Source organism: Rutilus rutilus, assembly GCF_951802725.1.
Source record: "Rutilus rutilus genome assembly, chromosome: 19".
Classification (NCBI taxonomy): domain Eukaryota; kingdom Metazoa; phylum Chordata; class Actinopteri; order Cypriniformes; family Leuciscidae; genus Rutilus; species Rutilus rutilus.
The window spans coordinates 7,039,921-7,052,683 of record NC_140232.1 but is presented as its reverse complement, the minus strand read 5'-3'; the positions used below and the strand labels follow the sequence as shown (position 1 = coordinate 7,052,683).

At 39.1% G+C, this 12,763-nt stretch overlaps 2 protein-coding genes across 5 annotated transcripts in view; both read right to left on the bottom strand.

Annotated features, from left to right (window-relative positions):
• Positions 1 to 310: 310 nt before the first annotated feature.
• fam110a (family with sequence similarity 110 member A) lies at positions 311 to 6,448 on the bottom strand. Of its 2 annotated transcripts, XR_014625461.1 has the most exons (4): positions 6,042 to 6,448; positions 5,841 to 5,890; positions 913 to 3,404; positions 311 to 848 (listed from the first exon to the last, which is right to left on the bottom strand). XR_014625461.1 is itself a non-coding variant. In XM_084389620.1 (3 exons), exon 3 carries the CDS (start codon positions 3,284 to 3,286, stop codon positions 1,979 to 1,981), a length of 1,308 nt encoding a protein of 435 aa, XP_084245746.1. In that variant the 5' UTR covers positions 3,287 to 3,404; positions 5,841 to 5,890; positions 6,042 to 6,448; the 3' UTR covers positions 318 to 1,978. The 2 variants fall into 2 exon arrangements, 1 of the variants encoding a protein (XP_084245746.1); XM_084389620.1 differs by having other exon boundaries at positions 318 to 3,404.
• Positions 6,449 to 6,734: 286 nt separating this feature from the next.
• prickle3 (prickle homolog 3) overlaps positions 6,735 to 12,763 on the bottom strand; it is a 46,624-nt gene continuing 40,595 nt past the window's right edge. For all 3 annotated transcript variants that reach the window (XM_084389277.1, XM_084389279.1, XM_084389278.1), the window contains one exon: positions 6,735 to 8,869. In XM_084389277.1, coding sequence (XP_084245403.1) covers positions 8,472 to 8,869 — 398 coding nt within the window. In that variant the 3' untranslated portion in view covers positions 6,735 to 8,471. The remainder of the gene's footprint in view (positions 8,870 to 12,763) is intronic.

Here is a 12,763-nt window from a genome sequence, read left to right as displayed (position 1 = left end):
TAAGAGATACACAGGTTGGGCACAAGAAAAGGTTAATGTTTTTCTAGAACTTTGATGGAAATATAGTAAGGTCAAAACTATGGTCTAAAAAAGTAACTACACCCCACCCCTAGGTTTCCTGGCTATAATAACAGGAAATGATGATCAAGTGAAAATATAATAGAAAAATGTTGTGACCTTCAAATACTTTTAAATGCTTTTTTTATACCAGAGGAAACACCAGTTTTGTTACCACCCAAGTTTAAACATCTGCATTTGTTTTTTACAGCCCAAACTGTTACATAAGATACAATGACAATACAGAACTGCTCAGGGTAAATTCATTTTTATTCTTTTTAGTCATACAGATCTCAATCTTTAAGATAAGTTTGCCTAAACAGTCTATTTGATACAATACGACACTTGGTTTTTAGACTGCCATTTGATGACAAACCCCTTAACAGATCAAATCTGCTCACTTGTGCAGGATTCCATATATCCTGGAATATGTTGTGTACCATTGCATTTAGGGCCAGATTTACTAAACAGGGAAAATTAGCATGAGAGCAATTAGCATGAGAGCAATTTGCAATTAGAGAACACAGACTCAGCCGAATCATTACCATAACGACCAACGCAATCTCCTAAGGGTATGTTTACATGACAGCGATATGCTTAAAATGTTTGTTTGTTTTTTTCAGACGACACCTTTGTAAAAATCTGGATCTGTGAAAAACGACTAAAAACGCTGTATTTTGCTGCCAGCCATTAGATAGCAATGAAACAGATTCAACACGTAATACGTGGGCATGATGTTATCGGTTTCAGAGATTCGTGTTTTTGTTGTTTACACAGACCGTTTTCAAAAACTCGCTCTTTGAAACCCAAACTGTCGTGGTCTGTTGTCACCCAAACTGTCGTGGGCACCCAAACTGTCGTGGTCTGTTGTCGTGTAAATGAACGGCCAAAACGCATAAAAAGTTTTACGTTTTTAGTTGAAAACGGCATCGTGTAACCAGTCCTTAAGAGTAGCGCAAGTTAGCATAGGGTCGCAAACTAGCAGAGCCGCTGATAATAGGGTGTGGGTGATCTACTGACAACACAGGTGCAAAATGGGTTAAGACTTGCTTTTTTGGGCATTAAATAATGGCGAAAATAGCAGTAAATTGACTAGCACAGACCTTAGTGAATCACCTTGCATGATTCATTTAAATACTCTCCACCCATAAATTTTGCGTCTGAAAGGGGAACTCATACAAATGCATATGCAATAAGGTCATCTGCAAAAATAACCGTTCATGCCTTTCAGCGCTAATTTCTCACTGTGTGTCTTTAGTAAATCCTGACAGTAGTTTTTTAACGCCAAAAGAGGGTTTGCGCTGGTGCAAGCTGTAGTAAATCTGGCCCTTAGCTTAGTGTACAAAATGTTGTGTACCAAAGCAAAGTTTCCCTCCTATCTTATAATAAAGATCTGAGGTGACGGAGTAAACCAATGAGTTTTAACACAGTGACAAACAATACAAAAAATTCCCATATTTTATATCAAATGACACACAATACAAGTTATTAAAATATATAAAAAATGATTGGTCCACTTTGAAAATATTTTTGAATCACACAAATACCTTTTGCATGCATCAGTTTTGGATATCTCTGCCAAAACCCCTGCCATCATTTGATTCAGCCTGTCAAGTACAGTCTACCATTGTTGAAATAGTCAACAGCGCAAAAAACACATTGTGCTTAAAGGTTAATTGGTGTTTACCCTATGAAAGCATGGTCAGTGTTTGAGAACACAGGTGGCTACAGTCTATGCAGTATGCTAATGACCACCAAGCTTAATTGAATATAAATGACACACAAACACAGTAGATTCAAATAGACAACTCAAAAGTATATTGATAACAGACAAAATACTGAATGGGAAAAGCACAGTAAGCACTTTGTACATCATGTTTGATTTCAGTCTTAATTGTGGTTGTTAGTCCCTTGTTGTCTGTTACATATTGGCCACTTTAGGGCTCTCTTTGGCCTGGCGCATTCCATAAAGCCACTTGATCACTCGAGCATTTCTCTCAATGACGGAAACGCCATAAACAGGACGTTCATCTTTTGCTGCTTCTTCTTCCTCGTCTTCACCCTCAGCTGTACGCTCGGATGCTGGGGCACTGGCGCTACGAAGACGTGAAACGGACACAATGTCAGAACCTGGTGTTCCCAGCTCCTCTAAATCCGATGGGTCAAGGCCACAGTAATTAAAGAAGCGCTCGAGCTCTACCCCGGCTCGTGAAAAGCAGTCGCTGACATCAGATTTTGAGCGCGTCAGTGAAGGACGCTTCCTGGAGCTTGTTGAGGAGTGCTGAGTGATGGCTGGAGATGGTGGGGACTGGATGTCATTTTTGGCTAGGAACGAAGCAACGGAGGTTGGAGTAATTTGGGTCGGAGTATTTTGGGTCGGAGAGGTACACGTTAATGGCTCTGTGTTTGGTTTTATGGGGAGAGGGCTAGATGGGGATTTAGAAGAAGGTGAGGTTTGTGCAGCACCGTTTGGTGGTTTAATAGGTCCTCGGGTGACGTTTGTGACATTGTAGAGCCTTTTGAAATCAATTGGTTGCTGATTTGTCTGTGTGTATGGTCTAAGCAAGCGCAGAAGTTTTATTGGGATCTGCGACGTGGACAGTTGGACCTGTGAGCGGTTCTGTAGCTGTGGTCTACCGGCCATCCTCATTTGAGGTATCTGCGGTCTGACATCGACTCTACGCACCGTCATGGTAGGACAACCATTAACCCCAGAGGCTTCTACTGCAGCTTTTCCTTGACTTGAAGTTGACCCGACAGAAGGTTCTTCCAACTGACTTTTTGTTGAAGAGATGGCCTTGCATGGGTCTGAAGCATCTTGATCTTTCCCATCTTGATCTTTCCCAGTGCTGTTGGTTTGCGTAGAAATGACTGGAACGGTGGTCTCGCCGACTCCATCGATCAGTTTGCAAAGATGTTCCAGGTTAAGTGGTGGCGTTTCAGACTTGAAGGGTTTTACAGGGATCTTCCTCGATGGCTTTTGAGCAGCTTGTCCACTCTGGCTGTTGTTGGAGGAACAAGTGACTGGCTGCTGCTTTTTTAAAGCCACCTGTTGAGTCTTGACGTACTTGGCCTTGTCTGCTTCCAAACGTTCCACCGCACTTGGTTTGCGTATCCCCGGAGATGACTTGACTGGACAACTGAGCTCTGGGTTGCGACTTGGTGTGCCAGAAGTTACAGCCAGCTTTATTATTCTCCGTGGAGAGGGCTGTACGGCGTCAGTTGACATCCTTTGAAATGAAAAACTTCAGCTGTTTTATATGGTTTCTTTTTTTCTGCACTGGTTTGCTTTGAAGTAGATGAATGGGCTTATTGCCAGTATACTTCCACATTAACACTTTGGATACCTGGGGGAACAGAAATGATTATGACAAACAGACAACTGCAAAGTCTGGCTAGACATCATACTAGACAGCCTACAGTTCTATGCACACACACTTTTAACAACATTGTAATGGTTTCATAAAGTAGAAGTACATTTGCCGAGGATAATGGGAGTGGTGCTTGACTGCATAAGTCAACAACCACAATTCTAGGGCATTGTGGGTTGGTTACCAGGGCATTGCTATGCAGTTGCTAAAGAGTGGCAAGATAGTTGCTAAGCGTTTTGGGTGGTTTCTTACTGGCCCAAACCCACCCCCAAGTCTCTGTTCAGTTAAGTCTGACATCATGCAGCACTGTTTCCTCAGAGACCAATAGCAAACAATTAACACTGCTAATATACACACACAGTAATATACACTCACTCGCTGTAAGCCCAGAGAAGGTAGTGTATACAGTATCATATACAGATCATAACATTTTGGCCAAATTGTGCAGCCCCGACAAACAAAGCACAGCGAACATTTTCTAAACAAAATAGAAATTGTATATTTTCTCCAAAGCACGCAGCCCTAATTCGATACCTCACAACAACCAGATACGCAAGTGCTTTTCCACCATCAGGCCGAACGGGTCTGATGAGTTACGGTACCAGTAGCATTTCCATTAGAACATGATTCAGTATGGTATGATAAACTCTCTCACAGATTTCAAAGCATGGATTGCTAACCTTAGGATAAGAGAACAAGTTGAACCGTTTTATACCTGCTATACAGACTGTGCGATTTCGGCAGTCCTATAAGATCATTACAAATCACACTGTACAACATGTATGTAGACTGTTCGATGATGACACCTATTGAATCGTAGGCTACGACACAAATTAGTACAGAAGAATAAAACGACATCAGCATGCACTTGTGGTTAACAAATAGAGCAAGATGAATCGTACTTTGGCAATTGTGGTTTTTATGTGCGCTGAAAAAAAGAGGATGAAGCGAAAGAGAAGAATATGGACGTGGTCATGGCTAGGGAAAAGAGGCCAACTTGGCATGTCAATTTTGCAAATGGAGCTTGAGGTAAGTAGTTTTAAGTTTTAGCGGCATGTCGCGTTGATCAATACGCCATTTCATGTTGCATATTTATCGGCTAGTCAGTAGACGTAGGTCGTAGCAACACACTGTGAGATGATCACGCTAAATTTCTGACACTGTCAGAAAATGATCACAGGCTAACTTTGGCAAGACCGTGACAATGGCCGTCTTTAAACCTCTCTCAATGTACGACGTAGGACCGTTTAGGAGCCGCGACCACTGAAATCGCCACGATTGGTCATCTTTCGTCTGGGACTGCCCAAAATCATACAATGTGTACCAGGCATTAGTAACTTGTGATCAAATCCTGATTTTGCAGCACAACAATCGAAAAAACCTAACAGTGTCAACAAGCCCAGATCAGAATAGAAGTCATGACTCAGTGGCAGTAACCGTTTACCCGATGTGTTGAAAAGTGACATATGAAATTCTGGTCTCTACATATGGCTCCAGTCCTTCCTTAAACAAGTCTATGGGATTTTTCCCCCACCAGTTTTATCACATGCAAAATGAGTTTAATTGCTTAGTAAAATACCTAGCACTATTACAGTTGTCATTCATGGTCGATGAACAAACAGTGCAAGGTGAGTTGTGCTTCTAAATCAAATACTTGGGGTTTGATCAAATCCCTATCCCAAAGTATATGAAGCAATAGTAATGGTGATGCTAGCTTTAGCAAACAAAACTAATGAGCTCTTTAGGTTGCTGATGTATATTCCAGTATGAAATTAAACCATTATGAAGCCATTCTCAGACTCCATTAGCAGTGGCTAAAAGGCTTCCACTATAGAATATTGATGAAACTAACATTCACTTAATTGATTTTTTAATTGAATACTTCCTTAAATAACTGTAAATCACGCTAAAGACCTATTTCAGTGTGACTCCATTTAGCAAACCATCATGACTGAATTAGGAATGTGACCTCGGGGAGAAATGTGACACTGAAGTCACTGGATAACTCAAGGGACTTTTTGTTTTGTTTTTCCCCTCAATTATGTTAATAAATGACAGCAGTTTGTGACAGACAGCAGCTTTTATCAATGAACTGAAGATACTTTCGCTAGCTCATTGACTAAACGTTTATCATTCCTTCAACATAACAGCCAGTGCTCCACCTAAGGTTAAAGTGCACTGGATTGCTATATCCTTCCCGTCTTTTACAATACATTATTCCCATCCTCTCTACTCTCCCACAGTCTCCATCAATCAGTCAATCAATCTTTATGACCCCACTCTCCCTGTATTTCTACCAGTTTTACACACAACAACTGGTTATAATTCAAGATAAAGTAAATATGAAAACAATCCCTTAAGGCAAGAAAAAACAAGGTCAACAAGAATAAATGGAACAAAGATTTCACTTACGGATTCCAGGGACAGGATACGGCATGTCTCTACATCATCCAGGATTATGTCTAAACAAGTCAAATCAACAGTTACAGGAAATTAGAAAGACACAAGTAGATGACAGAGTGAGGCGGTAAAGTGTTAGCCTCATTGTTTAAAGGTATAGCATTGACGCATACATAGACAATACACACGCACACAATCAAACACATAACCTACCTGTGGTTGCCTCACTAAACTCAACAGCAATGGATTCCTCTTTAATTGTAAAGTTTGAGTCAGGACAGTGAGAATTGCAGTCAGCAATGTCTTCAGTGTGTGTCAGAGAGCAGAAAGCAAGCAGGGCAGATAGTGCACGCATGTGTTTGAGTTAAGGAGAAAGTAAAACTTGCCAGACCGGTTCGATTCTCTCCCCAAACGTTCCTCCTGCCCTTTTTCTTGTCCTATCCAATCAGAAACTCATTCCCACACCAGGAAGTATGTGCCATATGATATGCCCTTAGGGTCACCTGATCACTAAAGGAAGGACCAACCTTTTCCTTGGAAAAAAATCTCATGCCACCTTTTGTCTGTGATCTCCAAGCGTTGTCTATTAATAGAGAAGAGAAAGTTCGAGGCTGTGTGACAGCAAATTACCTGCTAGTCAATCCTCTTTGATGAGACAACATTATTTTTTGGTCTATTTAGGAATTCTTATTTAAAACAAAGTATATTTTACCATACATATATATTTTCCTATTTATTTATTATAAAAAGCAGAACTAGGATAAGGAGAAAAACAATGCTGGTACTATAGTGCTATTTATGGACATTGTAGCAAAATTTACATGATAAAAAATAGGATTTGACCATAATAGTCATTTTTGCGTAACAGTAGCCCTAAAAACATACTATAAAAAAGAACATATTGTTCAGGTTCAAGTCTTTTATTTTTTCTCATTCAAAAACATAACTTTTGAAAAGCTTCAAAAACTTGTATTCAGCCAGAAAGCATCTTGAAAAGAATATAAAACCATCACCATGTTGTTTATAAAAAAATAAAATGTTAGCATACAATCCTTTGATCTCTATTTTGCAGTACACAAAGTGAAAGTCATGTGTCTTTATTTAAACTCTCATTTACACACAGAGAGGTTTGAAATGTCAATATTTACATATAATACAGTTGATGTATTTTCCCACATTCTGTTTTACTTCTCTTTGTTATACAGTATATGCTCAAATACAATAACTCAACAACTTTGTGTTTGCATTTCAATAAGTTTCACTTGGTTAAACCTTAAGCAAGTGCAAATTACACAGCCCTTTCAAACCTGTCAAACAAGCAACAACCATTGACCTGTTAAGCAGTTTGTTTTAGATTTAGCACTTCAGATGTTAACTTGTACTTTGGCTTTAGCAGATGTGGGGCTTTAAGGACTAAAACATAATTTATTTCTTTGATTTTACAATGTTTTTGCTGAATGACTTAAAAAAGATATTTCACCCACGCACAGGCAGTGTTTGGAATAGCGCACCACCACTGTATACTGTGCATAGAAATTCATATTTTCCAAATGCATGGCATACCTGAATGATGTACTACATTTGTCAAAATGTGCGGTATGCAGTGTGCTTGACCTCAAATGTTCAGCGTGAGAAATGAACTGCATCGGCAAATGATATTTGACCACAAAATTTGATTTAAAAATGTAAGATAACTTTTTATGAGGTAATGCGAGGCATATTACTGTTGCAAATGTTTATTGTAACATAACAAATACTGTTTTGCATACTATTATTTAAATATAGTAGGCAGGACACGCAGTACGCTTATATTCCATTCCGAACATAGTTACTTTGGCTCTGATTCAATGTGTGAAAATTTGGTGCAATTAACAGTTGAATTTTAAATGGTTGGCTGTTAATGCGTCTGTTCGGCCGGACACAAACGTTCCGTCAGTTCAATTGAATTGTTTAACAAAGAGATATTTGGATCTCTTTTCCATTGCACTGCGAATTAAGCTGGCCAACCAATACGATTCACTTTTGCACTTTTAGTCAAATGCCCAGAGCCGCTGCCGTTACGTAAAACTGTGACTTGGTGGCATATATTCCACCTCAGAAGAGTCTGTAAAAAAAGTCAACAAACCAAAGTTATTATTTTTTTTAGGTAATATGTAATGCAATCTTGTTACAATGGATTTAATAAAATTGTTTGCGCAAAAGTTTGGGTTTAGGAACCGTTATCGAAGTCAAGGTATCGGTATTGCTATCGATATCCAATATTTTTGAACGATTTCATCTTAAATCGCATGCCTCAATCAGACCCAATTTGCATGCCAAAAAATAGTGATGGTGTGAGCAGACATTTAGCTGTAAAGAAATGTAAAATGAAATTATAATTAGTTTGTAGATCTATCTAGATATTTCTAGATGAATCTATTTCTTTTGCATACATTTATAAACTGTAGTCCTACCTTACCTATAATGAACAAAATGTAGATTTAAAAATACTGGTACACAGATGCACAGACTGGAAGATAGAGTGTAAGATATATTCTATTTTTATCACACATCATACAAAATGTGACTCATAAACTTTGTTCTTGACTGAGCAGCTTTGTTGGTTGACAGAGTTGTAACGTGATATGATTTTTCATGGCTGTCTCAGGACAGTATGCAGTTCTTGTCCTTGTCTTTTCTACTGAGACTCTGTGTCCTTCTCCTGAAACTTCCTCTCCGGCTCTTGTCCTCGTCCTCTTTCTGTCCTTCTGCTCTCGCTCCGCCCGTCAGCTGTGGCGGCAGAGGAATGCGCTGGCCCAGAAAGAAGCCTTCCTCCTCTGAGTCTGAGGAAGAGGAGCAGGTGGAGCAGGAGTCTTCGTGTCTGGAGCGAGTGGAGTGCAGGGTCAGGCTGCCGTTTCGACTTCGCCTGCGGTCTCCTTCCCGCCATTCCAGAGTTTCCAGGCGGGGTCTGTCGCTTCGTAATCCTCTGGATCGTCTGAGGTGCTTCTCCATGGGAGGCTGGCCGCCGCTTCCCCGACGGAAACTGTGGTGGTACGACCCATCTGAAGGGAAGACGCTCGAGTGAGATCGTACAGCCGTGACAACACTTCACTGCAACTTAATGTGAATAGTTCACCCAAAAATGAACGTTTGTCATCATTCCTTACATTTTTCTTTCATGAGAGAGGTTTGATTCGTGAACAAATCATTCTTTTGAGTCAAATCTTTTTAGTGAATATGCTAATCCAGTTCAGAAAAACCAGTAGGAGTGATCATGAAACTGGCTGATCCAGTTCTCTAGTTTGCTGGTTCATCAGATTATCAGTGAATGACGACTTAAAAGAAATTGGATGAAACAACAGGAAACACTAAAAATGACTTACATTTACATTTAATCTTTTAGCAGATGCTTTTATCCAAAGCGACTTGAGGAGAACAATAGAAGCAAATCAAACCAACAATACGGCAACAATATGCAAGTGCTGCGACCAGTCCCAGTTAGTCCACCATAGTACATGTAGTAAGGTTTTATTGATTTATTTTAGATTATAGAATTAATCGGTCAAGTGATGATGATGATGAAAAATATGTGATTTCAGCAGTTTCTTGAAAATGGCTAAAGACTTGAAATGCCAACAGTTTCTTTTGTTTTAATATTTGACAAAAGTGTCTTTACTGAATCACTACCTACTGACAATGTTTCACTCTGAAACACGCAGCGCAACTGACTATACTTATTAAATTAACTGACTAAACGTGTTAAATTGCATTCTTTGATTTGATAATCACAGTTTGATAAGATACAATGCCTTGCGAAAGTATTGGTACCCCTTCATTTTTTTCACATTTTGCTGTGTTGTAAAACATGCTAAACTGTTTTAAATTAAAAACAATTCACATCAATCTTCACTCCATACACCATAATTACAAAGCAAAAACAGATTTGAGATAACTATTTTATAAAAAATAAAAAACTGGAATAATAACAATGCATAAGTATTTGTACCCTTTTCTGGGACACTTGAAATGTAGCCCAGGAGCTTTCCACTTGTGCTTGTAGATGTTACTACACCTCGAGTGGCGCTAACCTGTGCAAATTCAATTGAATGGGTATGATTTGGGAAGGCACACTCCTCTCAATAAAAGGTCTAACAGCTGAAAATGCATATCAGAGCAAAAACCAAGCATGAGGTCAAAAGAACTGCAGCTAAAGCTCAGAGACGGCATTGAGTCGAGACAGATCTGGGGAAGACTACAACAAAAATTCTGCTGTACTGAAGGTTCACAGAAGCATAGCCTTCATAATCCTTAATGGAAGAAGACTGGAACAACCAGGACTCTTCCTAGAGCCAAACTGAGCAATCGATGGAGAAGAGTCTTGGTTAGAGATGAGTGGTGACCAAGAAGCTGATGGTCACTCTGGTTGAGCTCCATGATCATATATGGAGATGGGAGAAAGTTACAGAAGGACAAACATCACTGCAACACTCCACCGATCTGGGTTTTATGGCAGAGTGGCCAGACTCAAGCCTCTCCTCAGTGAAGACACATGAAAACTAGGGCTGAGTATTGACACAAATTTCACAATTGGATTCGATTTCGATTCACAAGCTTGCAATTCGATTTTTTGCGATTGCGATTCGATTCAATATTGATTATTTTGGAACAAGGAAAACAAATCTCTTAACTAATGCTGTAAACTATGGGAGTCAGTTGTAGCCTATAGGCTTCATTAGCCTACTATAATATCGAAGGTAAAAAAAATAACTGATTTGTATACAAACACTCTTACACTTTTATTTATTTTTATAATAACAAAGCATTAAATATTGAAGAACATTAAAAATTATAATGAATCTGTAATATGGTGCATATATTTAGCAAAATGCTCCTCTCCGCTGGATATGGTTTTTCTGAGGTAAATGTGATGTTACATGACATTGTTTACAAGCTGTTTTACTGACGTCTTTCCACTAAGCGATTACATGTCACATGATACGGATTTCGCTAAGTTGTACTCTACCTTTTAACACACTTTCAGATGCTCATTCATGTTTATTTCGCGTTGTAACTGGTATTAAGGCGGAAGAGAAGATCATGTGCTGCTGCTTCTCTTGAGCTGAGCTGCGCCAGAGCGATCTCACGCCACAGCGCCAAAACGGTATTCATGTTTTTAAATTTCGTAAGAAAATTATGTAATTTGAAATCTGACACTTTGTTTCATATCAATAGTAACAAAGCACAAAGATTATTGCGATTTATTGGATGGGTTGCGCGCTACAATGTTCCATTCATTCATCAACTGAAAACAGGATGACTAATCGATTCTTGGGATTTAAGAATCGATATCGGTTCATAAAAATGAGAATCGATTAAAATCGAGGAATCAATATTTTTTACCCAGCCCTAATGAAAACCCACTTGGAATTTGCAAAAAAGCACCTAACGGACTCTCAGACTTTGAGAAACAATATACTCTGGTTTCATGAACCTCAGATCCAAGCCTCATGTCTGGAGGAAACCAGGCACTGCTCATCACCGGCACAATACATCCCAACAGGAAAGTGTGGTGGAGCAGCATCATGATGGGGGTGTTATTCAGCGGCAGGGACTGGGGGACTCGTCAGGGTAGAAGGAAAGCTCAACGCAGCAAAATATAGAGTTAGCCTTAATGAAAACCTAGTCACCTAGTCAACCTAGTAACCTGTGCTTGAACCCAATCAAACATCTCTGGAGAAACCTGAAAATGTCTGTCCACCGATAGGCCCCATCCAACCTGACAGAGCTTGAGAGGATCTAAGAAGAATGGCAGAAAATCCCCTAATGTGCAAAGCTTGTGGCATCATACCCAAAACAACTTGAGGCTCTAAAGGTGCTGTGTTAAGGGTATGAATACTTATGCAACGTAATCATTTCAGTTTTTCCTTTTGAATAAATTTGCAAAGTTGTCACAAATCTGTTTTTTGCTTTGCTATTATGGGATGTGGAGTGTAGATTGATGGGGGGAAAAAAGCACTTAAAGTAAAAGCGAAAGCCGCTTAGCATCAGGCAGCAACAAAACGAAGGGGTGTGAATACTTTCGCAAGGCACTGTAAATCGCTACTTCAGTTTTATTTTGATTACCAGTGCATCCCCATAGGTTTATTTTAATATAACATTGGATTTAATGAATTAGTAGCTTTATATATGCCTTGCAGTTCCCTCATGAACCACTGGTCTGGGAAACTCTGTTTTTAAGCATTTCCCACATAACCTTTAAAAACCATTTTTGTTATTTTCTAACAAATTAGAAAAGATGCTTAAACTTGAGAAACGTCAGACTGGGACAAAATGTCAGTTTGTAGTTAGTGATTCATTTGAATTTCTTATACATCCTTCATTTGTCACTCGGCCTGGTTTGGAACCAAATGTTGGTTTGAGGTTACCAGCATTTCTATATTTTCTCTATTTCTTAGATATTTTTTTCTTACAATAACTTGAGCAACTTTGTTAAACTAAATACAAATATAAAGTTTGGTTTGGTTTCAAAAGTTCAACTAAACAAATGATTGTTTTCTCTAGCAGTGGTTTTGCATGTAACTTTACAACAAATGTTCTTTTGTGTAGCATCTAACGTGCACAAGACTGTATTTTGTTTTATTGCTATTAGGATCTTAGGACAAAAGCTGAAAGTATGGAACGAATTATGTGCCATAATTAAACAAACAAATCCAGCATTTTGCAAACAAACTCGATCTACTTCGCGAAGGAAAAGTCGACTCGCAAACAAACTCGATCTGCTTTGCAAAGGAAAACTCGACTCGCAAACAAACAGAAAGCAACGTGCAACGAACCAAATCTAGTGCATACAAATGCATATCTGTCTGTTATGATCGTGAGACACTTGGCTTTTTATGAGATCTCTCGGCTCGATTTTCTCACAGATGTGTCCAGAAGATTTTCTCACAAATGCAGTT

Excerpts from the sequence above, each read along its gene's own strand:
- fam110a (XM_084389620.1), bottom strand. The coding sequence starts at position 3,286 with ATGTCAACTGACGCCGTACAGCCCTCTCCACGGAGAATAATAAAGCTG.